General features: G+C 36.2%; 1 protein-coding gene across 5 annotated transcripts in view; it reads left to right on the top strand.

Annotated features, from left to right (window-relative positions):
- LOC150101248 (uncharacterized) overlaps positions 1 to 26,445 on the top strand; it is a 392,942-nt gene that overhangs the window by 241,183 nt on the left and 125,314 nt on the right. For all 5 annotated transcript variants that reach the window (XM_090401379.1, XM_090401381.1, XM_090401383.1 and 2 more), the window contains one exon: positions 20,416 to 20,532. In XM_090401379.1, the coding sequence (XP_090257505.1) occupies positions 20,416 to 20,532 (117 nt within the window). The remainder of the gene's footprint in view (positions 1 to 20,415; positions 20,533 to 26,445) is intronic.

The raw sequence follows: 26,445 nt of genomic DNA, 5'->3' as shown, positions 1-26,445 counted from the left end.
ATTTAAATTTTAAATGATTATCTAATCGCAAAATCAAGAAAAAAATTAATTTTTAAATATATATTATTAATTTCTTCTATAAAGAGCCACCGATCCCTAGACAGCCTAAACACCCCCCAGATGCTTCTGATCCCACTATAGCCCCCCCCCCAGAAGGCTTCAGTGCTCACTGGGGGGCAGTAGCGCCCACACTTTGGGAACCTGTGATCTAGACAAAATTATGGGCACAACCACCATGTTAAGAATAATTACTTTAATTTCCCAACATTTTGGTCTTTATATTCAAGACATAGATTGTCTATTGGATGAAGACCAATTTGGATTCAGAAAGAATAAAGGAACAAGAGAGGCAATACTCTGTTTAAGAACAATAATAGAGAGAAGATTAGACCTTAGTCAAAATACTCATTTGCTTCCTTGATTTAGAGAAAGCATTTGATAAAGTAAACCAGCAAATACTCCTAAATTGTCTAATTAATATCGAAATAGATTTGAGGGATAGGAAAATAATTTATCAAATTTACAAAAATCAAAATGGACAGATTAAAATCAGTGATAAGGAGAAAATAATAAATATCAGGAGTCAAGTAAGACAAGGATGTATACTTTCACCACTTTTATTTAATTTATATATTGAAAAGGCCATTCAGGAAACTAATCATCATCATCATCATCATCAAATTCCTGCCATGTACCCTCAAGGGGTGTACAGGATATGCTAGTACTACATGAAAAAATTATATCAACTAAAGATAAAATAAATAGTGGCATAAATATAAAATGATGAGCAAGTCGGTATAAGATTTGCTGATGACATAGCCCTTATAGCAGAAAACAGAAGAACATTAAAAACAATGCTAGAATTGCTAAATAATAACCTTGAAAAATATAAAATGAAAATCAACACAGATAAGACTAAAATCATTGTTACAGGCAAAATCCCTATCAATACAGAGCATATAGACATCAGCGGGGAACAAATAAAACAAGTGAAAAGCTTTAAATATTTAGGAAGCCTAATAATAGAAGATGGCAGAACAAGGCCCAATTCTCTAAGATGAAAAGCATTTTAACAGGAAATCTTAACCTACAATTGAAAAAAAAAATTAGTAAAGACATTGCACTGTATGGATGTGAAACCTGGATTCTAGGCAGAGAAGATGTAAGAAGATTGGAGGCTTTAGAAATGTGGTGTTGGCATCGCATGAACAAAATAAAATGGACAGAAAAAAAATCAAACCAACAAGTCTAGAGAGAGATAAACAAAACAAGAACTCTAATTAAATTGATCAAAATTAGAAGGGATAGATGGTTTGGACATATACTTCGACATGATGGACTTGTGAAAAGAATAACTGAAAGCAAAATAGAGGGGAAAAGAACCTCGACACCGCAAGGTAAAAGAGGGTATAAGGAAGATGAGATGAGAAGAAGAAGAGGCAGACCAAGGAAAAGATTTTTTGACCAAGTCAAAGACAGCATGGGTTTGAGGAGTTACCAGGAGGTTAAGAAGAAAGCCAATGACAGAGCGGAATGGAGGAAATTGCTGCTGAGCTACCGGTCCCAAGACTGATGCAACTGATGATGATGATTCAAGATATCATGTGGAATGCACACACACACCCACACACGCCTGCACAAAGATACATTACACCTCAAACAGTGTGCCAAAGTGACACTAATGTGACCATCCATTATTGTCAGCTACATCAAAAATAGCTTTGATGTGGTTCCCTCCCCCCAACTAGAGGTCAAGGGAACTACATCAAAGCTATTTTTACATGGCCAGAGAATGAATTAATGCAGCAGTAGTGGTCTAATCAATAATTTATCATAAATGCTTGTTATACATCTTAAAAAGATATGTTATTTCCTTTTTCTGTGACGACTGCAGCAGTCATACAGGGCATGCTTTCCACAAGCATACAATAGTGATCAATGGGAATATTGGACCATTCTTCATGTAGGCTTGTAATGAGGTCCTGGACTGCTGTAGAGCAGATGTCCCTTGACCTCGCCTGATGCTCCAGGTCATCCCACACATGTTCAATAAGGTTGAGATCAGGGATCTGTGGGAGGCCAGTCAAGTGTGATGTTCAAGTCCACAAACTACTCAGTTACAAAAGCAGTTTTGTGATACAGTTTTTACATATTATCCTGGTAAACAGTGAAGGAAAGACTGCCAGAAGGAAGACATGTGAGAAGTTCATCTAGAAATGAAAGTATGTTCTGACTCTCAATTTCAATTGTGAATTCTTTGCATTTTTGTTTCAGGTGATTGAGGAAGGTGTCTAATTGTCTTGCTGAAATAGACAATGGTCAGTTCCATAGAAAACACCACAGGTAGGAGACATTGCATTGTCCAAAATGTTCAGATACCTCTCGGAGTTCAATGTTCGTGGCACCACAAACAGAGGTCCGAGGCCAAACCAGGAAAAACAAGACCATACATCATACTGCCATCTCTGAATTTCATAGTTAGGGTTACGCAGTGTGGTAAGAGATGTTCACCAGGCATCCACCACACCCACAAATGTCCATATGCTTGGTAAAGGGTGTAGATTGATTCGTCACTCCGTAACACAGCTTTTCGAGCTTCCACACCCCACTGTACTTGCTCTTTGCACCACTGCAGACTGTGCTGCGTGTTGGTTCGGGTAATGTGGTGCTTGCATATTATGATCCTACCATGGAAACCCATGTGGACCATTCTGAATGTTATTGGGCAGATTTGTTTTCCAGTCGATGAAAGGAACTTTGCAGTCAATGTGTTGGCTGACGAATGGCAGTTTTTACATATTATCCTGGTAAACAGTGAAGGAAAGACTGCCAGAAGGAAGACATGTGAGAAGTTCATCTAGAAATGAAAGTATGTTCTGACTCTCAATTTCAATTGTGAATTGTCTGCATTTTTGTTTCAGGTTATTGAGGAAGGTGTCTAAAGTCTGGCAGCCATGGGACTAGACAACAAAATGTTGACGTACCAAAGCCAGACTAGGTTTTAAAGTAAAAGAATCTGGATCATGTTCAAAAGCTTCTATATGAAAGTTAGCATTGGAGGAGTGGAGTAATAGAGAGCCGAAGTCTGGCAACCATGGGGTTAGATAAGAAAAATCTTTATGTACCAAAGCCAGACTGGGTTTTAAAGTAAAGGAATCTGGAGCACGTTCAAAAGCTTCCATATGAAAGTCAGCATTGTAGGAGTGGGGTAATGGATACCCCATAGCTGTACCATCTTTTTGCAGGTAAAGAGTATATTGATACACAAAGTAACATAGAACATGGTACATTAGCAAAGAGGGCCATATTTGGCAGATATTTGACTTGTAAAAGATGAAGTGTACCATTGATTGGGACATTTGTGAAAAGGAAAGATGTGTCAAAACTGACTAATAAATCACTTTTATTGTGCGAATGTTTTGTGTGTTTTTTTAGGTCACAATGTAGGTCATTCTCACTCCTATATAAAAAAATATAGGCATGAGAATGACCTACCAAATCCTTAGTTTCTTGGCTAGGTGATAATTGTGACTGTTGATATATTTAACTGTCAGCTTAAGTGATATGTTCTCCTTATGAATCTTAGGCAGACCATAAATTCTCAGTGTGAGTAGTGTGGAAGTAATTTTTTGCTTTTTAAAGGGGTATTAGTGCAATGTCCAGAACTTGTGCATTTCAGCACGTAGGACAGTTACATAATTGAAACATTTAGCTTTGACACGGTTGGTGTCCATAAGTGGTCATATGAGTCACATGGTATCTGCACCTCTGGATAGTCCATCAAAACTTGAGTTGTACCTATATTGAAAAAATTTGGTGCAGGGGAAATCTTCCTGTCAGTTTTGAAGGGACCTTGGCAAAAATTTCCTGGGATAGATTTTATTAATTTTATCCCAGTTTGAGAACATCTGGATTAGGATTTCATTGCTGCCCTCTCTGTATTCTATTGATTTTTATTGTTCTCACCTGGCCTTCTATAATAGTACAAGGTACAATAGTAGTACAATAATACCTACCATTGTTGGTATTATTGTACTACTCCAGAAAGTAAAATCGTGTAACATTTTTCTCTGGTATCCACATCTTTAACTACAATTAAATATATTCACCCATCTCACAAACACACCACCATATGACATGACCAAAAAATGTTATTAACTTATACTACTTATTTTAAAACCTTAATCACTTGTCTCACCTCTTCACATCCTAGAATTTCTGTTCCTAGTGTTTATACCCTTGGGTAAATTGGTACCATTCCTTCAAAAACTAAGAACTCTGCTTTTCTCCTTGAGTAAATTGATACCATTATATCAAAAACTAAAAACCCTAATTTTCTTTAATAATAAATAAATAAAAAGAAAACAAAAACCTTTTATTGATAAGACAAAGTAAAATAAATGCTGTGATTTTAGAAACAATTCTACACCATAAGCAAATGTAGCTGAGCTCCTGTGAAACGATGGCCATGATGTGACCAAAAGAAATTGCAAGGTGCAGATATAAATTGCACTATCAGCACTTTCATAACCTGAAATGAGATTGCCTGCAGATAAATTTCTCAATCTTATAAATTCCTGCTTGAAATAGTTCCATAATAGCAATAAGAAACTACCACTGGCACCAGCAAAATGTCAAAAATAATAATGCAGGGGCAGAAGAGATATTTATGTGCTGTAATTCCTCATAGCCATAATTGACGAATAACATTTCTGGCTAGCAAAATTGCTTTTCATATTCCCCTTTGTCTGTAATGAAAGAACTTTGAATGGGTGTTTATGAGCAATATGCTCGCCTATTGAGGGCAGTGAAATTAGATGTGTTCAGCTGAACTTAAGATAGATTTTGGTCTTTTATATTTGTAACTTTCCTCTTCATTATATTCCAAAGCTTCCTTGATTAACGGGTTTGGATGGATGCTTGTCTTGGTAAAGAACTTCTCAGCTAGATCTAGCAGAAGAGAAGAGATATATAAGGGATGTTAACTTCTCTATGGATCTGGGAGTTTCTAATAAACTAAGAGGCATCTAGTATCATCCTCAGGCACTTATTCTGTAATCTCTGAAGTTTCAGAATGTTTGAATTCACGGTGTGGCTCCATGCGGGGGATGCGTAACTGATGACTGGTCGAATTACCATTTCGTTTGTGTGTTCAGTTTACTTTGTCTGTTGATCACAGGGTAGAGCTGTGCTAAGACTTTGGATATCTTCGAGGTAATGTAACTTATATGTTTGCTGAATAGGAGTTTACTAGCAAGAATCACTCCAAGATATTTAACTTCAGTCTGCCATGGAATCTTTACTCCCAATAAATAAATGTCCTCCATGCTATGGATTTTCTTTCTAGTGAACAGTATGGCTGAGCTTTTCTGGGGGTTAACTTGGATCCTCCAGTCTGTGATCCATTTTTCTAAAATGTGTATGCTGGTTTGAAGTCTTCTAGTTGCCAGTTTTGGGCTCGGAGATCTTGCCATCAATGCAGTATCATCTGCATATAATGCAGTGAATGTTGTTCTCGGGTTCAGAGGAATATCCACTACATAGATTGAGAACAGGAGAGGGACCAGAAGAGATCCCTGAGGTGCGTCTGGTTGAAACCGTTTTGCCGAACCTGACCTGCATATATCTGTCTTTCAGGTAAGATTGTATTATTTTTATTAACTTGATTGTCAAGTTAAATTTTATCAGTTTGTAGAGAAGGCATTGATGCCATACTTTGTCAAACTCCTTCTCTGTGTTGATGAAGATGGCAGCTGTATTGAGTTTCCAGTTGTAGCCTTTAGTAATGATTTCTACCAGCCGGTGTACTTGTTGAGCTGTACTATGGGCCTTACAAAAGCCAAATTGTTCGTTAGGCAAAATTCATAACTTATCTGTTTCTGACTATAACACTTTTTTGAATGTTAGCCAAGTGAGTTTTAATTTATCGTCCTACATGTTTCACCGGTTTTTCCTATCGACATCTTCAGGGATACAATTAGTAAGCGATATGAAGGTAACAGACTAGGTTTTAACTGACAGTTCTAATTCATACAAAATTAGTATTATGCGAGACAATGCGCGTGTCTCGGGAACATGATTTATTTCTTGCGAGACATAATGTAATTGGCGAAAGTTGATTTCTTTGATGTTTAGTGATCTAATTAAAGCTTTCCAAATTTCCAGTAGGATTAGCCCTTGATTCTTATTTAGGTTTCCTGTTGAATGGGCGACTGTAGCAGCCTCCTTGAAGGTTCTGGAATGGTAGTTCTCTTCTATATAGGGCATATGACTCTTATCCCACTCAATAAGATGGTTGGTAGTGGCAAGAAAGGCCTGAAATATCTTGTCTGTTGTTTCTAACATAGCCTATGTGCTCCTTCTGTCTCATTTCGAAGCTTCTAGAGGTCTGACCAGTGTAACTAACACCACAGCAGCAAGGTATATTATATACTCCAGAGTACTTGTAGAATGGATGAGGGTCTTTCGGTGATCTTAAAAATTTCTGAATAGTATTGACCGACTTGAATGCTACTCTAATATTGTGTGGTTTTAGAAGAATAGCCAATTTGTTGGAAATGCTGCTGACAAATAGAATAGAATAGTTATAATACTGATTTATTGGATGTCATCACGTTGTCTTTGTGGTATATCCGAAAAGAGAATCTTGTTGCAGAGTCTTTTTGGATAACCATTTAAGGATAGCTCTCTGGATATTGTAGTAGACCAGTTAGTCATTCCACGTAATAGTTCATTGGTGTCGTTATGGGTTTTTGCCTTAAAACTTACTGCTATTCCTAAAATAGAGTTCATCTGCAACTTAGAAAAAGCCATCTCATTGCTACCTCACCCAATAGCTAATGACTTACGATTAAAAAGCAGCATAATCCTTTCTGCTCTGTCAAGATCTCCTAACACCAACTCTACCGAAATGGAAAGAAGAACACTACTCAAATTAAAGAATAATAAAGACATCATCATACTTAAAGCTGACAAAGGCAATGATACTGTTATCTTAAATACAAAAGATTATGAAGAGAAAATTAAAAATCTATTATCAGACACGTCTGTTAATGATGTTCTCAGTACAGATCCTATGCAAAAAAACCATAACGACACAAATGAACTATTACATCATCATCATCATCATCAAATTCCTGACATGTACCCTCAAGAGGTGTACAGGATATAACTACATGAAAAATTTACATCATTACTAACTTCCTATCTACAATTTTCCTCCAAATCAGTCTGCTACTTGTCAAGACTCCAACATTACCAGATCTTATATTCTATCGTCTAAGGCACTTTGTATCGTATAAATCCACCTATACGGTATAGGTGGATTTATACGGTACAAAACGTTGTACAAACGTTTTGTACCGTATAAATTAAACGTAGGTGGATTTAAACGGTACAAATGTTGGCAGGAAAACGCAGGGTCATTTTCCTGCCAACTTGACAGAGAACACTTGTTTTGCTAATCTTTCCTTGCCCATTCTGTTTAAGTGACCATACCACCTGAGATTAGCTCTGCTAACGCATTCCTGGATGCTGACAATGTCAAGTTCTTTCCTAATATTCTCGTTTTTTATATGATGTTGCCATTGATGCCATCTATTCACGCCTCAATCTTTCTCAGGACTCCCATATCTGCTGTCATTGGTCAAGTGTTTTACTTCTGACCTCATTATTCTCAGATCCATAAGTTAAAACTGGTTTGAACACTGTCTAGTATACAGTTAATTTAGTTTTCTGACTAATTTCTCTTATTCCATATGAATTTATTCAATTGAATTCCTACCATACCAGCTTTGTTGATTCAGTTGTCTATTTCCATATTTAATTTACCATCTTCACTAAAAATCTTGCCTAAGTAGCTGAAATGTTTTATTCGTTCCACAGGTTCCCCGTTCATAACACAGTTGACATTTTCAACAATTCTACCTATTTTCATTGTCTTTGTCTTTTTAATGCTGACCTTCATACCATATCTATTACAACAGTTATTCAATTTAGTCAGGGAATCTTGCAAACTTGTAGCGGATTTATTCAGAAGTATAACATCGTCCACATAAAGCAAAGAGCTGACATTAACATCTCCAATTCTGATATCATGTTTAATACCACTTTCCTTCATAATGTGATCCATATAGATAATGAATAACAGAGGGGATAATGTACATCCTTGTCTCATATCAGATTTAACATTAAACCATCTTCCTGTACATCCTTCAATTCTACCTGACGACTTACAACTCAAATACAGACTAAGTATTGCGTGATATAATGCCCCATTTACACCATAGAACTGTAGCTTATTGAATAGCTTCTCTCTTGGCACCTTGTCATATGCCTTTTCCAGATCGACAAAACTTAAATACAGATCTTTGTTATATTTCCATGCTTTCTCGACTATTTGTCGTAAAGTGAAGATCTGATCCTGACAGCCTCTATTTGGCCTGAATCCAGCTTGTTCTTCACCAACCTTTTCTTCCACAATTCTTCTCAACCGTTTCTCAAGTACACTTGCATAGATCTTGCCAGGAACACTCAGTAGGGAAATACCTCTGTAATTCTCACATTCAGTTTTATTTCCCTTTTTATATATGGGGACTATTAGAGCTCTACTCCAATCATCGGGAATTCGTCCCTCTGTCCAGGCTTTCTGAACTATGCAGTGCAGCCACTGTAAGACTTTTATACCACCATACTTCAGCATATCTGGTTGAATATCATCTACTCCTGCTGCCTTTCCACATTTCAAGCCTTTGATGGCTTTTTCTACTTCAAGTATGGATATGTGTTCCTGACTGTATGCCTGTTGAGTGTTTTTTTACCACTGTGTTATCACTGCTTGTTTAATTTAGCAATTTTTCGAAGTAATTTCTCCATACTTCAAGGATATCTTTTTCTCCTGTTTTCATGTCACCTTTATCATCTCTAACTCCTTTTACAGCACTTTTTCTTCCATTCCTAAGCTTCTTCAAGAACCTCCAGAATATATTACCACCTTCTTGATATTTATTTTCTATGTTCTTGCCGAAGTCCTTCCATGACTTTTGTTTAGCTATTTTTACACAGTGTTTCGCTTTGTTACATTTGTCTCTGTATTCTCTAAGAGCAAAAACTGAACTTATTTTTGATATGCTTTCTTCTTTTCTTTCACTGCCTCTTTATACTTTCTTCTTTTCTTTCACTGCCTCTTTAACTTCCTGTGTCCACCATGGAGTAGTGATTTTTCTATCCTTGCAGACAACCTCACCACATGCCTCTCTGGCTGATGCAATTAGGGTTTTCTTCAAGGCCTGCAACTGAATCCCCAAGGTTTGGTTCCTGTTCTCAAACTCTTTCATTTTTTGTTCAATAATCTTTGTGTATTTTAGTCTACAGTTCACATCTGAGAGCTGCTCAACTTTTATTCGCTTTAAAACTTATAATGTTATTCTTACATGTTATTCTTTTCAATATGAAATTCAATTTTATCCTGTTCAAGACTAAATAGTGATCACTTCCAATTTCAAATCCTCTGTACACTCTGGTGTCCTGCACCAGGGAGAAAACATCACTATCAACAATAACATAGTCAATGAGACTTTTCTTATTCCTTGCCTCTTCTCTCCATGTGAATTTGTGCACATTTTTATGTTGGAACATGGTGTTTGTAATAACCAATCCATGTCCTGAACAGTACCATCTTTTCCTTTTTCATTGTGTCAGTTGCTTTTTCTAAAGCATCAAAAAATTCCTCCACTTCTACCTTAGTAGAACCTTCTGTGGGATCATAGGCACAAATAAGTCTCATTGTCCAGTTCCCCATTCTCATATTTGCTCACATCACTCTACTTGAGACTGCCTGCCATTCAAGAAGATGAGCCTCATATTTTGTGTTGAATACTATGGCTACTCCTTCTTTTCCTTGATTGTCATTGCCTGAATATAATGTTTTGTATTTATAGCTCGGAAAGATCTCACCAGTTTTTGTCTTTTTTGTTTCAGTCACCCCTATTATGTCGATCTGTTACTTATCTAATTCCTCAGCTAGCTCCATTTCTTTGCCATTCAGGCTTCTTATGTTGATAGTACCGATCTTTAACTCTGGTGATGTTGTGTTGGGGTGTGTTTTCAGATTTGTTCCAGTAGCTGACTTTTTGCTGTTCGCCCTGGTTCCCTGGCAAAAACAACGGGGGGGGGGGGCTTGTTTAACTGGGCAACGCCACAGCCGGCATGAAATTTTATCATGTTGTGCCATCATTTTTTATTTTGGTTTAACCAATAAGAATGCAATTTGATCAGCTAAATCCAAAATTGCCAGTCCATCCTCATTCGTTCAGTATCCAGGAGGTATACCCAACAGGGTGCACCATGAGAAGGTGAGGATTGGACATTAGGTCAAAAGCCCTGGTTATACAGTCAAAAGCCTCTCAGTTATACAGCTTTGACCCTTCGTGGAATGGCCTATAGACTTAATAAGAAAGCTAAAATCCATACACCCGTTTACTCCAAGATTGTATGGTGTTCCTAAAATACCTAAAGAAGGTATACCATTACATCCAGTAGTTGATGGAATCTTTTCTTCAACTTACCAACTGTCTATATATCTAGCCAAGATTTTACAACGCATCCACAACTTGGATACTTATATCAAAAACTCACAACATTTTATTGAAAAATTAAAAAAACATCCTTTTCTCTGAAGATGATATACTAGCAAGCCTTGACGTCACAATTCTATTTACAAACATTCCAGTTGTGGAAGTCATCAACTTCTTAGACAACTTGTTCCCAAGAAACATCACTACTTTGTTCAATCATTGTTTAACTTCGAACTATTTTGTTTGGTAAAAAACAGTCTACAAACAACTTACCAGATTAGCCATGGGTAGCCCCCTCTCTCCTTCTTGTGCTGACTTATTCATGGAAGACCTAGAGCAGTGCTTCCCAAACTTCGGGACAGTGCCTCCCTTTACAAAAATTAAAATATTTCACGGCCCCCCTCGAAAAAAAATCGTAATAGAGAGATATATTATTATAATATTTATTGTATTTATATTCAATACAAAACATACATAGCGAATATTGCAAAAATCAAATGCATATATTACATTTTTTGCCTCTTACCATTTGGTTCTGAAGACGATTCGGGCTGTTCTGGTAAAATATGAAATACTGTCCTTTTTTTTTTTTTTTTTGAGTCTGTTTCTGCTTCTTCTGATTGTTTGCGGGAATTTTTTTTTATTTTTTATCAGCTACTTATCCATCTCAGGGTTAAATTTTTTAACGTAGAATAGATCAAATAATAGCACCACTTACCGATACCTGCACACCACAGACTGATAAAATGAAATTAGTAAATTTATCTGAATAAGGGAATCCCCGGACCAGGAACATTTTTCTCTTTTGTGACTTTTCTCCCTTTAAGGTAATTAAGCCTAACGCGAAACAGACAGCAAAGGCAGGTTATTAAAACGTGCATATGATTGGTGCGGTATTAACAAAAGATCGCGCAACCGAAAGATAAAAGCATAGCTGACAATTAAGTTGAAATGCTAACTCTCTTCAACCGAATTCCATATGTGAAACTGCCATAACATTCATTATATATATATATATATATATATATATATATATATTACTTAGTTTTAACACTTTTACAAATTTTAACACGTTCGGTTGAATTTTATTGCTGCCTTGGGAAATCGAACTCACACACATATAATTAATAACAATAGTTTTTAGTTAGATACTATGTTTGCCCATGCAACATATGGTTTTGTGTCAGTCTATACAGCATAGTTTCTGTATGAGGGGACATGTGATTCATTAATTAGTGTGTTTTTATCCCAGTTGTCGCTAATTGCACTATTTGTTGAGAAATATATTACACAGACTCCTCATACCTTATTCACTTGCATAATAAAAGTACTTGTTTTTATTGCCTCTGCAGTATAGTGGCTGTTAGGGAGGGCATGTTGTTTACCACTGCAAGGGATTTACTCTCCCCACATGAACTTGTTTAAGCTTTTTTTCATGTGTGAAGAATATGCGAAACTTTTATTGGTAACAGAAAACTAGGTCGGTTGACAGTGATAATATAAACGAGTTTTGATATCTATATAAAGTCAATATCAACAGTCCCTGATTACGAACGCGTGATGAGAGGGACAGGAAAATTCAGAGCTTCCCTGGAGAGCATTCGAAGTAAATACAATTAACCACTGCTTTGAAATGAAACATATGAATAAGCAATATATACTAATATTCGTTAAGCGCCGAAATACGCAGGAAGCAAAGTTTGTGAACCAACACCAATGTGCGAATTTTTCCATTAAAATATAAAAAATAACAAAAAATAAATAATTAAAGTTAATACGTTTCTTTTAAAATAAAAAAGATCTACTTAGTCTTAAACCATTTTAAATTTGTTTTCATTATTTCACGGCCCCCATCAACAAAACCTACGGCCCCCAAGGGGGGCCGCGCCACAGTTGGGAAGCGCTGACCTAGAGGATAAATTCTTATTTCAAATTACCCCAAAACCGAAAACTTGGTACAGATATGTAGATGGCATCTGTATCATTTGGAATCATATGAAAGAAGAACTAATGGATTATCTCAACCAAATCAATAGTTTCCACCATACCATCAAATTCACATTAGAAATTGAAAAAGATGAAAAACTTTCATTCCTAGACATCCTAGTAAAGAAACAAACCAATAACAGTATCAACCTGTCTGTGTATAGAAAACTTGCCCAGAAACTTAGCATTATCCGTATGCTTAAGAAAAGAGCTATACAGTACACCACAGACCAAGATGACTTACAAGAAGAATTAAATACAATATCCAGAGAGCTATCCTTAAATGGTTATCCAAAAAGACTCTGCAACATGATTCTCTTTTCGGATATACCACAAAGACAAGGTGATGACACCCAATACATCAGTACTGTAACTATTCCATTTGTCAGCAGCATTTCCAAAAAATTGGCTATCCTTCTAAAACCACACAATATTAGGGTAGCATTCAAGTCGGTCAATACTATTCGGAAATTTTTAAGATCACCGAAAGACCCTCATCCATTCTACAAGTACTCTGGAGTATATAATATACCTTGCTCTTGTGTTGTTAGTTACGTTGGTCAGACCTCTAGAAGCTTCGAAACGAGACAGAAGGAGCACATAGGCTATGTTAGAAACAACAGACAAGATATTTCAGGCCTTTCTTGCCACTTTGCCTTTACCAACCATCTTACTGAGTGGGATAAGATATGCCCTATATAGAAGAGAACTACCATTCCAGAACTTTCAAGGAAGCTGCTACAGTCGCCCATTCAACAGGAAACCTAAATAAGAATCGAGGTCTAATCCTACCGGAAATTTGGAAAGCTTTAATTAGATCACTAAATATCAGAGAAATGAACTTTCGCCAATTACATTATGTCTTGCAACAAATAAATCATGTTCCCGAGACACGCATATTGTCTTGCACAATACTAATTTTGTATGAATTAGAACTGTCAGTTAAAACCTAGTCTGTTACCTTCATATCGCTTACTAATTGTATCCCTGAAGATGCCGATAGCAAAAATCGGTGAAACATGTAGGACGATAAATTAAAACTCACTTGACTAACATTCAAAAATGTGTTATAGTTATTATGCAAGTAGTCAAGAAAGAAAATCACATTATCTGTTTCTGCTTGGAATCTTGAGAGGATCACTTTCTCTGTCACCTTTCCGAGACTGGACAGCAGGCTTATGGGTCTGTATAGCTTTCAGGAAGATGAGGATTTTTTCCCAGCTTCTATGACATGATATTGGCTGTTTTCCATGTAGTAGGAAAATGCTGGAATCTAAAAATGGCATTTGTAATGTTGACGAGATGAACTATGGCCTTTCTTGGAAGTAGTTTTACTATTCTGTTAGTTATGCCATCTGGTCCTGGAACTTTTTTACTGTTTAAATGGGTGATGATATTTATCATTTCTGCTGGATTTGTAGGAGTGATATGTTCAGAGTTAACACTGTTGTGTCGTAAGGTTGTCCTAACATGACATTATATCTTGTATATAAGGTTGATATTAAGATTTGTATAAGATGGATTGCACTGAGATTCAAGGTTATCTACTAGATCTACTAGTGCTTCAGCTTTCTCTTCATCTTTGTGAACTGTCCCTTTCTTGGTTTGTATAGGGGGTATGAGTTGCTTTTTAGTGCAGATTGCTCTTAAGAATTTCCAGACAAAATGATCTTCAGTATTGATGTTATCCAATTTATTCCCATTGATCGAAGGAGTGCGAAGGAGAGAATTGATCTGATGAACCTACATTAAGCACTATGGGACTGTGGTCAGAAGATAATTCGTTAACTGTTTCCAATTTATATTGGTATCTTATGTTTTTAAAAATGACGATGTCTAGCACATCTGAGCTACCTGATGGGCTAAAGTGAGTGGGCTCAGTGGGACCTGTCACCACAGCAGAGTTCAGCATTGCATAGTTGAATAGTGTGTAGCCTTTGGAGTTAATTGAAGAGCTATACCAAGCTGTGTGTTTTGAATTGAGATCTCCTGCTATTATTATGGAATCATTTTGTTCAAGTATGGAGTCCAGATCAGTTGTTATTAGAGGAATGCTTGAGGGTATATAAGCAACATAAATCTTGAGACTGCCGGCATTGCTGGTATGTACCTCCACACCAGTCACCTCCAAGTTTATGGTTTGAGGGTTGTCTATTGTATTATGATTCAGGTAATTCTTAATATATATGGCAGTGCATTCCCCCTTCTCGCACCAATTCTATCATTTCTGTACATAGTGTATCCACGAATTTTAGGGTTATTGGCTGGTCTTAGGTGTGTTTCACCAATCAGGATGATATTAGCGCTGAGACGAATCAGAAATTCTTGAAGTTCCAAGACCTTATTCATCAATCTATTCGCATTCCATGCCACTATCATGAGCGACTTGGGTTTAAATTTTTTACTCATGACAGATGGATGTTATAATGATTTGAGTGCCTTGAAGGAATCTCTTTCTGGAAAATGGTGAAAGGCTTGTCTTGCTGAATTCCTGCAGAATGGTGGCAAGCGAGGCATTTAAAACTGATGTTAGGTTGGAGCTTTCTAGCTCGAGAGATGTAGGCAACTTAGTGCGTGCAGCCTCAGCATGTGTTTTGGTCGTGGTTGTAGGTTATGTTCCTTGCTGTGTAGTTGAAGGTGAGGTGTTTCGAACTGGGAGACACCCATTAGGTTGCTTGTAGTATCATTATGAGGAGGAGCAAGATTGACTTTTGCTGCTCCTCGATTTTTTGGATTGAAAAGGCATCCCTTGTAGTTGGCAGGGTGAGGTCCTCTGCTGTTTGCACAGCAGGCAGGAGTAGTGCGTTGCTTGGAGCAGGTGATGGTCTAGTGTCCCTCGCCACACTTCAAACACCTGTAGGCTGCCTTACATAACTTTTGGGCGTGCCCGAACCCTTGGCACCTATGACACTGTCCAGCTGATGCCCTCTTCCTGAGTGGCTCAGTTGATATTTTGAGTCTGCATACTACAGTTAGATCATAGATTTCTTTCTGTGTGTTGCTGATTTCCACCAGCACCAAAGGCATTGATCTTTTATCTGATCTGAGCATCCTGCTCACTTTTACTGGTGACAGGCCCTATCTGGAGAGATCAGTGCTCACATCTTTAGGAGTGATACCTTCAGCAACCCCATGTAGAACCACTTTCAGGTTCTTTTCGCTGGGTAAAGTGAAGGTGTGGTATGGGATGTTAGCATTGTCCATAAATCTGGTCATCCGTCTGAAATCCATGACAGTAGTGGGTTGTATTTTAACTCCCTTGTCAGAGTTTTCGGCCCAAGAGAATAAGATGTTTTGTTCCCTGAGGGCTGATGAGACAGGAATCCATTTGTCTTTATCCCTTAAGATGACTGGTGGTACCTTTTCTTTAGATACATTCAGTTCTTCCATCCCTGTTGTTTTGGGTTCTTCAGCATTGGTGGAGATTTTCCTCTTCTTTTTTACCGTTTGGAATTCTGTATGCGTTGCCAAGATCTGATAACTGCTGTCTTGGGATGTAGCATCTTCCATACTTGGGGAGTGTGCAAAATCTGATTGCATCGGAGTTATGGGATCTTCATCCATTTTGTCTTCTGTGACTGCTGAGGGTGGGAATGTGTCAGAAAGCTTAACTTTTCCCAGCCAGTTGTCACTCAGCAACTTTCCTAGTCTGAGGAATTCCTTGTATACCTCCTCGAATTTGGCCTCATTCAGAGGTTTTGCTATGACAACAATAGTTGAGAAATATGTAAAGACACAGGTAGAGAAAGAGTAGAGATTGCTCAGGTGTCCCGAGCAGATTACAGGTAATCCTGTGGACTTTTCAGGGTCCACTAGCAAATCCTGTAGACACACTCAGGTGTCTACCAGCAAAAATATAATATAACTAACTGTCCTAAAATAGGAAAATGGAGTGTCACGAATCCACTTGGCTACAGATTGAAATCCTACCTCCCTATAACACCATAAATCTACTATTGGTCCTCATAGCGGGTAGGGCCTGCCGGCCATCAGACCTCTTGCATGTTTCATGCAGAGGGGGAGACAGTAGGAAACAAACTGCATCAGCGCAATGTGAAATTCGTGAAAAACCTTATAAGCAATATAATCAGGTGCAATCTAAAATAATACTTCCATTCTCATCAAAAGCCAAAATCTCTCCCTCCTCTCCATAATTGAGATATACTGAAATCCTGAAATACTTTCCATATACAATCTGCAAAATGGTGGTATCACCATATTATTAAAATGCTTTGGACCAAAGCTAACTGTAGAAAATGTTTTCTCTGGGTTACAAAGTAAATTTTGCTAAACAATTAATTATATTTAGAAAATGAAAGACAGAAACATGGAAATGTGGAAAGGCAGCAGGAGTAGATGATATTCGACCAGAAATGCTGAAGTATGGCGGTATAAGAGTCTTACAGTGGCTGCACTGCATAGTTCAGAAAGCTTGGACAGAGGGACGAATTCCCGATGATTGGAGTAGAGCTCTCATAGTACCCATATATAAAAAGGGAAATAAAACTGAATGTGAGAATTACAGAGGTATTTCCCTACTGAGTGTTCCTGGCAAGATCTATGCAAGTATACTTGAGAAACGGTTAAGAAGAATTGTGGAAGAAAAGTTTGGTGAAGAACAAGCTGGATTCAGGCCAAATAGAGGCTGTCAGGATCAGATCTTCACTTTATGACAAATAGTCGAGAAAGCATGGGAATATAACAAAGATCTCTATTTAAGTTTTTTCGATTTGGAAAAGGCATATGACAAGGTGCCAAGAGAGAAGCTGTTCAATACGCAGTAGTTATATGGTGTTAATGGGGCATTATATCAAGCAATACTTAGTCTGTATTTGAGTTGTAAGTCGGCAGTTAGAATTGAAGGATGTACAGGAAGATGGTTTAATGTTAAATCTGGTATGAGACAAGGATGTACATTATCCCCTCTGTTATTCATTATCTATATGGATCACATTATGAAGGAAATTGGTATTAAACATGATATCAGAATTGGAGATGTTAATGTCAGCTCTTTGCTTTATGTGGACGATGTTATACTTCTGAATAAATCCGCTACAAGTTTGCAAGATTCCCTGACTAAATTGAATAACTGTTGTAATAGATATGGTATGAAGGTCAGCATTAAAAAGACAAAGACAATGAAAATAGGTAGAATTGTTGATAATGTCAACTGTGTTGTGAACGGGGAACCTGTGGAACGAGTAAAACCTTTCAGCTACTTAGGCACGATTTTTAGTGAAGATGGTAAATTAAATATAGAAATAGATAACAGATTCAGCAAAGCTGGTATGGTGGGAAGTCAATTGAATAAATTCATATGGAATAAGAGAGAAATTAGTCAGAAAACTAAATTAACTGTATACAAGACAGTGTTCAAACCAATTTTAACTTATGGATCTGAGAGCTGAGTCAGAAGTAAAACACTTGACCAAAGACTAGAGACCGCAGATATGAGAGTCCTGAGAAAGATTAGAGGCGTGAACAGATGGCATCAATGGCAATATTATGTTAAAAACAAGGATATTAGGAAAGAACTTGACATTGTCAGTATCCAGGAATGTGTTAGCAGAGCCAATCTCAGGTGGTATGGTCGCTTAAACAGAATGGGCAAGGAAAGATTAGCAAAACAAAACAAGTGTTCTCTGCCAGGTTGGCAGCCAAACGACCCAGAGGAAGACCAAGATATAGGTGGATTTATACGGTACAAAGTGCTTTAGACGATAGAAATTTAAGATCTGATAATGTTGGAGTCTTGACAAGTAACAGACTGATTTGGAGGAAAATTGTAGATAGGAAGTTAGTAATGGTGTTTTTTCATGTAGTATTATCATATGCTGTACACCCGTTGAGGGTACATGGCAGGAATTTGATGATGATGATGATGAAGTCAGAAACTTATACTTATGTAAAATAAATTTATTAGCTGTGAATTTCTTGCCTAAGTATCATATGCATCCTTAGTACAAAACTATGAAACAGAATAAAATTACAATAAAAGGATCAATTTCATAAAGCACCACTACAACATCAATAGTATATAGTCAGTAAATCCTCATTTATTTTTTAAAGAAATTTCCTTAATATAATAATCAAGAATTTGCATAAATATGATATAATAATATTTCCCATAAAGGCATTTCCCAAAAATGCCTCACTGCTCTCCTTATATATAAGGAACAAGAAAAAATGGGGGTGATTTATTTCCGTGTCGCGGGTTTTATACGCTCCCCTAGAGCAGCACCTTTCCGAGTTTGAATTTCTCTCTCATTGTTTCATCCATTGGTCTCAGGCTGGGTGACTTCACCGATCAACATACGGGACTCCTTGTTTCCGGGAACGTATGCGTCATGATGTCTTCTCACATGTGATGCCTGCGGGTGCTTACACTGCTCTTATAGTATTAGGGCGATCTTTGCCCTATGTTGTTGAATAATATGCATTCTTTCATTTATAATATTTCACTAATGATTTCTCTCATATCTGCCCCTTTTTGCTGACTTATATTCATGCCAGACATATAGATACATTAATTTAAATTCACATTATTCACAGTTTATCATACAAGATGTTGTTACGAAAAAAAAAAAACATAGTTACACTACGCTAAAAGATAAGTATGCATATATATTTTTTGTTAATTGTTAGATTCTGGAATGATGACATCATGTAAAATTTGAAGTCGCTTATTTCAGATCTAACAATGCCATCTCCACTAAACATAAGTCTTTTGGAAGAAAGCTAAGCTTTTACATAGAACATACTTATGGAGAGCAATGAACCATTTCTACGCTGACCAAACTTAAACAGGTCTTGATGTTCTTGCTTATCCCCTTTGTGGGAAATATGATTATATCATTTTTTATGCAAACTCTTGATTATTTATATTAAGGGAATTTTTTTAATAAAAAATTGAGGATTTATTGACCATCTATTGTAATATTGACACTGTAGTGGCACTTTTTGAAATTAATTATTTTATTGTAACTTTATTTTGCTCCATTGTTGTTATTGTACTGGGGGGATGCCTATGATACTTTGGTGTAAATTTTACAATTCATAAATTGGTTTGACAAAAATTGAAGTTTCCATCTTTAATTTTCTAAGTATGCATCAGCTTATGTATCTATATTAAAGCAGAAATTATATTCGTGTTTTCATCCTTTACCCAAACGTGTGCAGGCAGAAGTTTATGAACTGTTTTTCATGACTAGGCTGTTGGTTTTGTATCTGTTTGCTGAATCACAGCTAGCCTACTTGTGGAGATACTCCATGTATACTTTTGTTTTGCTTATGCTTTGATAATGATTCAAACAAGAATATAATTTCTTATCTGCTATAATTGAAACTGACTTTGCAGTTTAGTACTATTTTGCAAAGTTTTTTTGTTTAAAAATGGCTGGTCTAGTTAGCCAAGTAGTTAAATGTTCCCATTCAAATTCTGCTGTCGGTATAGATGTTTGTGATGATGTTCTTTAGTTGAGAGTTGAATTTCACTGTCCAATGAGACTACTGCTCCAATTATTGAAGCTTTTCTAAAGTTAGAAAAAAATAAATAAAAAAATAATACTAACCAATTAAAAAAATTGTTAAGCTGTCCATGGTACTAATATACCATAGGTTTACAACTTTCCTTCAGTGGTGGGTGGGTGGGGGGGAGTTTCTTGGTCTTGCTTATGAAAAATTACTTGTATTTTCAATAAGAAGTCTTTGTGGACTAACATTATTGGAAGGCTTCTGTTATCATTATTTCACAGTCCTAAATTTTTTTTTTTTTCACTTGCAATAATGATGAATTAGCTTATCTTATATATTCAACAGTAATATTTTTAAAATTAATAATATTGCTAACTTTTAGGCATCAGTACAAGAATTATGGAATAACTCAGAGACACGGCATAAATCTGCTCAAGCAACTGCAGAGGCTAAGGAATCGCTGATTAAAACTAGACAACTTGTGACGTTCCTGCAGAAGGTAATTTAAATTTAATAGATTCTGTTTATGAATAACAACATATTAAGAATTAATTTATCTTGTAAGTAAAAAGAAGTGCCATATTCATAAATAACCATGTTATGAATTTCCATATTCATAAATTATGATAGTTTTGATAGATAAATTATGATAGAAGTGCTAAGCACATAATTTAAAGTGAAAACATACTACAGGAAAACCTTGATTAATGCGATTAATTAATCCATCATTTAATGTGCATTAAACGAATACAATAAACATTAGGAATAATAATTCATCCATCAGTTAGCATAAATTTGAAAAAGAAGAAAAAATTATAAGCTCTATTAGAGGATAAAATAATTAAGGTTAATAAAAATCAGTTGTTTAACTTTTTATTTAATGTCTAAACATTTGATTGAGCTACTTTTTTACAAAAAAATGTAAGTAAAGATGTTTGAATAGTGCTCAACTTTTTCATCTTATCATGCAATTTGCAGTAGCTGGCGATCGCTTTATAAAGATTTCAGCAGACTTCGAAACTTCATTCCATATCAGGATCAGCATCAAACAAAATTTCCTTAGCATGCTGAATGTGATTGAAAACTAGCTGAAGTTCTTTTGCAGTTAGTGTCTTAGTCATAACATTCTCTTCTTGTTTGCACTCTTTATCTTCTTCTTCATATGCATGCTTTTCTTCTGGTTGAAGGAGATCATTCTTACTTAACTGTTCTGAATGGGAATGGAGCCAGTATCTCACATCTTCATTATCCAGTTCGCTAAATCCAAGTTCTTTTCCAATTGTGTTGATTTCTTCAGTAATATTAGATCTTGGATTTTGTGCACTTTAAACTAACATAGGCTTGAGTTTAAAGTCACCCTCTGCATTGCCTCCTAATAAAAATGTAAGCTGATCTTTAAGTACTTTGTATACTGGTTGAGATGCTTCAGTTTTAGCTAGGAAAGTTTTTGTTGGCATACGCTTCCAAAAGAGACTAGTTTCATCGACGTTGAATATTTGACGATCATAATTATCACTCTCCTAAATTATCCTTTGCGGATCTTCAGGAAACTTGGCCACAGAATCTTTAGAAACACTTGCTGATTCCCCAGTTATTCTTACGATATGCAGTCCAACTTGATTTTTAAAATGGTCAAACCATCCCAAACTCGCAGTAAAGCTTTCACATTCCTCTTGAAATTTTGTCTCTTTCGATGACAAAATATTGAGAACACTGTAAAAATATCGAGAGTGTTTTCCTGACAATTCCTTGTACTAAAAGGTATTCTTTTTTGGTTACAATTCTCAATCCAGAGTGATAGAAGATGTTTCATCTCAATCATTAAATGGCTTCTATTTTGGGTGATCTGCATGCTTAAAGAAGCAGTAACTACTTTCCCTTGTAATTTGTATTCTTTGTTCTTATTTAATATAGTCTGAACTGTAGGCTTGCTTATCCCATGTCTCCCACAATCATTGTATTACTAGCCCCTCTTTCATGTCTTTTAATGACTTCCAGCCTTTTCTCTAACATAATTACTTTTCTTCTCTTTTTATTGTGCTGCTGCTTTCTTTATCCGTTTTTCTCTTTTCCATATCCGGGGTCAAATATAATAAGCCTTATAGGTGTCTGAATTAAAGCAAAATAAAGGAAAAGTGATTGAGCAAGAGAGCAGAGTTTGCATGGCTGCACTTGCGATGATATCTTTGAGTCACCTGCCAAGTGTCGGCATTCACTGCGACAAAAATTTTGCATAATGTAAAATTTCACATAACATCAAAAAAATCGTATTAACTGATTAATCACACGCTTAAAGAAGGACATAGTATCATTTCACTCAGTCGCGCTAACTGATTATCACACGTATCGAATTCACGTTAAGTGGGGTTTTCCTGTATAATGAATTCTACTATAACAGAAGCTGTGAAAAACCATTGAAATGTTCAGTGAAAGCCCCTACCTGCAGTGCTGTTTCAAGTTCACTGTTGCAAATTACAGAAGTTCACAAACTTCAGTAACTGTGCATCAGATAACGAGATTCATGCTCTGAAATTATTCTTACATTAATTAGGTTTACGGGCATTTGTTAGATACATTGTGTCCATTCATTAGAAAGTTATTCTTAGATTCTAGCTATCCACATTTTATTGAAATTCGTTATTAAGAGTCCTTACAGAAATTTCTTATGCAGTCTTAGTTTGGGGGAGACCACACTCCTACCAGGCGCATTCCCCAGGTGGCGGATGGGGGAAACCCAAATGGGTTGCTCTGAATAAAGAATAAAGAGCCGTGGACCAAAGGATGTAGTAGAGGCATGACAAGCTGGCTACATTATTATGCCAGTAACTTTCATGATCAGGAGAAAGTCTACAAACCAAGATAGTGCTACTGTGTACGGGACAACCGATGCGCCTACTCAAAGACCACATAGAGTAGGTGAGAAATCAGCAAAGTAGTCAGCCAAGGATGTGAAACATGTAGCCACCCTCAACATAAGATCACTATACCGACCTGGAAAATTACAATTAGTCCAGGAAAATTTAAAAAGACTGAAATGGAGTATTTTAGGTTTATTAGAGACACATTGGTGCAGAGATGGATTCATGGATTTACCAGAAGGAAGACTGTACTTCTCAGGAAGAAAAGATAACATACACAGAGAAGGAGTTGCATTACTAATTGAAAAGAAACTTACACACTCAGTAATTGAAGTAAACCCAGTGTCTCCTAGAATAATAACAGCCAAACTTCAAGCAAAAGAAAAAGGTCAAACAATTAAAATAATCCAAAATATATGCACCAGACAGTAACCATTCAGAGGAAGAAATAGAAAATTTCTATGAAGAACTACAACAGGAAATAGATAATCCCAAAAATAGAGAACTCATGATAGTGATGGGGGATTTAATGCTAAAATAGGACAGTTCACGGCAGACAAAAAAGATGTGATGTGATCGGGAAATTTGGATACTGAGAGCTTAACGACAGAGGAGAACAATTACTCCACTTCTGTAAAGCAAATGATCTAATGATTACAAACACATTGTTCTATCAACGCCCTAATAATAAATATACATGGACATCCCCAGATGGTAATATAAAGAACTGCATTGACTATATCATCATAAACAAACAAGGGAAAAGATCAGTAAATAATGTACGAACATTAAGAAGTTTTGATTTTGACGCTGACCACGAAATATTAACTGCCAAAGTGAAGATAAAATTCAACAGGAAAAATAATATCAGAAAAGAAGAAAACATCAACCTATCAAAACTAAAAGATAGCTCAAGCAGAAGTCGATGTTTAGAACAGATGTACTTGAAATTAAAACCCTCCATCTTACAGAACAGCGGAAAATACTGGGAAGAAGGAAAAGAAACAGTGTTATCAATTGCAAAAGACACTCTAGGTTCCAAACCCAAAATAAACAAACAGTGGATAACCCAAGAAATCATAGCTACCACAGAAGAGAAAAGAGAGGCCAAGATACTTGTAAACCAACAAAAATGAAGAGAATAGAGAAAAATACAGAGCATTAAAAAATAAAGTTGATAACCTATGCAAAAAAAGCCAAAGAAAAATGGTTAGAAGAAAAAGCTAAGAAATGCCAAGAAGCATACCAACAAAACAACCTAAAAGTCTTCCATGATACTGTCAGAGAAATTACAAAGGAATTCTCAGCAAAAGCAGTAACAATGATAAACAACAAGTTGACTGAAACCGGGAATATTGAATATATAAGAAAAATCTGGTCAAACCATTTTAAGACTATCTTCCACCAAGGAAACAAAAGTACAATGCCAACAATAGAAGAAAATAATGATCACCCAAAAATTTTACAAGAAGAAGTTAGATACGCAATAAAACAGATGAAAAACAATAAAGCACCAGGCATTGATACTATCCCTACTGAACTGTGGTCATATGGAGGCAGCATATCAATAGAATATTTAACAACCCTATTCAGTGAAATACTACAAATAGAAGAGATCCCAGATGACTGGAGAACCGGAAAGATCATCCCAATATACAAGAAAGGAGACAAAAGAGACTGCAGAAATTACAGACCAATCAATTTACTCCCTCACGCCTATAAAATATTCATAAGAATTATACAAAATAGATTAAAAAACACCTACAAAGAAATGATAGGCATAGAACAAGCTGGTTTCCAAGGAAACTATTCAACAATAGACCAAATTTTCACATTGCACCAACTAGCAGAGCTCAGCTGGGAATTATATTGTTGTTTTGTGGACTTTAAACAAGCTTTCGATAACATCAACAGAGAAATCCTTCTTAAAATTCTACTAGAAAAAGCAATAGACAAATATATAATACAGTTTCTGATAAAATATTACTCTAAGACAAATGCAATAATTAAAAAAAGACATACAACAGAACCCATAGAGATCCAAAAAGGAGTAATGCAAGGATGCCTGTTATCCCCATGCCTATTCAACATATATCTAGAAGAAGTTGTAAAGAAAGCAATAGACAATGAGCCTGGAATCAATGTCAACGGTTTAAACATAAATAATATCAAATATGCAGATGATCTCGTCCTTCTTGCAAGAACCCCAAATGAACTACAAAGGTTGATCAGCAAGCTAAACGAAACCTGTAAAACATATGACATGACAATAAATATACAAAAGCGATGAAAATAGGGAGGAACAGAACTACCATCTCAGCCACCCTAAACGGAGAACAAGTAGATAACTTCATATACCTTGGATCAAAACTAACAGAAACAATAGATGACCTCAAAACAATCAAACACAGAATAGCAATAGGATGGACCACCATGGGAAAATTACAGAAAATCTGGAAAACAAACAAGATATCTAAACAAGCCAAAATCAAATTATATGAAGCAATAATTATACCAACAGTCATCTATGGAGCAGAAGCGTGGACAAAAGAGAGGAGAAAAAACTGCTGGCATTTGAAATGAAATGCTTAAGAAAAATAAATAGAACAAGTTGGATAGAAAAGAAAACAAACATCACAGTCAGACAAGAACTATTGTATAAAAAGACAATAATAGAAAAAATTAGAAAACAACAACTGAGATGGTTTGGACACACTGTATGCATGGATGCAGACAGACTTCCTAACGTCCTAATCAATACTTTTCCAACTGAAAAAAGAAGACCTGGAAGACCAAGAATTACCTGGCTGAAATTAATAAAGAACATCGCGAGATGCAGAACATATAAGGATCTTTTTCGAACAGCAAGGAATAGAGAAGACTGGAAGATCCTGCTCAAGAGAAGACTCAACTCGTCTTAGATGGAAGAGAAGAAGAGTCTTAGTTTGGGTTTTGCTCAGACATTTTGCATCCCATCCCATCTTTGTTTTTTATGTTATCCTTATTGGCCAGTCATGGCCAAGTAACTTGGATTCTGGAAATATTATCCTGCTTGTGATATCCTGAATTATCAGCTCTGTCTGTAAATTGCATGTTTTCTTCTGACTGGTTTGTCTGTATTGCAGGATGAAAAAAAACTGAGTTCCAGGGAGAAACTTCCAAGCTCAAGAGGCTCCTTGCAGAAATATATTTTTAAAATTTGTGTGTATATACATATAACAACTGGCAGGATGAAATTTAATATACAGGGTGTTCGGGATAAATTTGACATATTTATAATTAATTATATTTTTCCGTAAGTTACATGTATTAACACACACTTCTCTTCATTTAAAAGTTTGGACCCTTCTTCATTCATTTATAAGATGTCAGAAAGGATGGATAGCTGGAACCCACCTGAATCATGGAAGAGAATAACTTGTATCATGATGATTCGTGCCCGCCATCAAAATAAGGATATTACGACTGCTGCCCAATGCTCCCTGAATACAGTAAAAACAATCAGGCATGAACTAGAGACTTGCAATGGTGACTACGAGGATGTAGCAAGAAGA

The sequence above is a fragment of the Typopeltis vanoorti genome, chromosome 12 (genome assembly GCF_054136105.1).
Source record: "Typopeltis vanoorti isolate ZY-2024b chromosome 12, IOZ_Tvanoo_1.0, whole genome shotgun sequence".
NCBI lineage: Eukaryota > Metazoa > Arthropoda > Arachnida > Uropygi > Thelyphonidae > Typopeltis > Typopeltis vanoorti.
The sequence above is the reverse complement of the archived record's forward strand: the minus strand, read 5'-3'. Positions and strand labels throughout refer to the sequence as shown.